The sequence below is a fragment of the Antrostomus carolinensis genome, unplaced genomic scaffold (assembly GCF_000700745.2).
Source record: "Antrostomus carolinensis isolate BGI_N321 unplaced genomic scaffold, ASM70074v2 scaffold15269, whole genome shotgun sequence".
Lineage (NCBI taxonomy): Eukaryota > Metazoa > Chordata > Aves > Caprimulgiformes > Caprimulgidae > Antrostomus > Antrostomus carolinensis.
Window position 1 is genome coordinate 1 of NW_010337982.1, and position 1,604 is coordinate 1,604.

General features: G+C 44.8%; 1 protein-coding gene across 1 annotated transcript in view; it reads left to right on the forward strand.

The window, feature by feature from the left end:
• Nucleotides 1-931: 931 nt before the first annotated feature.
• GAD2 (glutamate decarboxylase 2) overlaps nt 932-1,604 on the forward strand; it is a 36,679-nt gene continuing 36,006 nt past the window's right edge. Inside the window, exon 1 of the mRNA XM_010175362.2 lies at nt 932-1,189. Coding sequence (XP_010173664.2) covers nt 991-1,189 — 199 coding nt within the window. The 5' untranslated portion in view covers nt 932-990. The remainder of the gene's footprint in view (nt 1,190-1,604) is intronic.

The window sequence follows — 1,604 nt, forward strand, 5'->3', positions numbered from 1 at the left end:
ACCCAAAAAAACCCTGAACCACAAACAAACAAACAAACAAAAAAAGATCCTGGAGAAGAAAAAAACAACAAACCAACCCACAAATAAACCAATAAAATCCCGGCGTGCTGGAGCCTGCAGGTTGCTCTTTCTAAGGAATACTGACAGCCGCGACCTTCTCCTTGAAGTCCCTGCGATGTAATTAAGATTTGAGGGGAGGAGAGAGAAGGAGCGCTCTCTTGTTGATTTATTTTAATTCAGGGTGTTTCTGCATTTCATCTTTTCTGACCTTGGATGTGGTGTCTCCGGCAGTGAATACCCCCAGCTCCCCGCAGAAAGGCGCTGGCCAGAACCGCTGCGCTGGCTGGGGGAGCGGGGCAGGCTCTGCCCTCCCGGCCCCGCTGTGGGAGAGATGCTGCAAGTGCTTCTGCTTCCCTCGGGTTAACCCCAAATTAGTGGGTTCCACTACAGCTCGGCTCTGCCTGAGACACCGCACTTCAGTGTAAACAAAAGATGTCAGTATGCACAGAGAGACCGTGTGGCATCGCCTCAGAAAAAAGGCATTAAATTATCAACAAGTTAGTTGCACTGGAGAGTCATAATGAAGGTATTTTATTGCAAGGTAGATGGCGTTTTTTAGAGTGCTTCTTGTAGCCTTGTATTCACAATCTTTGTTTTTCCTGGGATTCCTTTTCCCTTTTTTCTATTTTCCCCACTCTCATTGTCTTTTATAACTGATGTGAAATATATTGTGGGCAAAATTTGCTATTTCAGATAGGATATTTAAACCTAACTGTTATCTCCCAGAACATTCCTTAAAAGACAGTCTTACTAATTTGTTTATTAAACGAAAACAATGTCTATTTGCATTGAACACAGTGAAAAAATTTCCTGAGCATAAATGGGAGAAGCCTTTGTCCCAAATCGGTGTATATGGTTGTAAAATGAAGTTAACTTTTAATTTCTCCATTCCCAGATCTTCTGCCAGCATGCAACGGGGAGATAACAACTATGTCTTTCCTACAAGATGTTGTGGACATTTTACTTCAGTATGTGGTGAAAAGTTTTGATAGATCAACAAAAGTTATTGATTTCCATTACCCAAACGAGCTGCTCCAGGAATATAACTGGGAACTGGCAGATCAGCCACAGACCTTGGAAGAAATTTTATTGAACTGCAGAACAACTCTGAAGTATGCAATTAAAACAGGTAATTGCCATGCTCATTTTCTACCCTGTATGGTCTCATCCATTGATTAAAGGTGTCATTTCATTTTATCTTGAAACGTTAAAGCTTGAAGCAGCAAGTGTATTTTGTCAGTTCCAAGCAGTTTCTAGCAGACAGAAATCGTTTCCCTGAATGACAGAGTACTACTCCAGCAGCCCTGTCTCTGTAGCGGTCGGTGCAGCATCACACACCCTTTCCGATTTAAAATTAATGCTTCTGTGCATCGGAGTTGCCGAGTGTGTCAGTGAGCAGGCTTTTCACCACCTTAGCAACTTTCCTCCATTCCTTTTCATCCATTTTACATGTGGTGGCCCGGGGATTGTCCCCGGCTCCGGGCAGAGCGGGGCTGCGCGGGGCGCGGAGCTCGGAGGCAGCCGGGGCGGGGGCGGGGGATGCG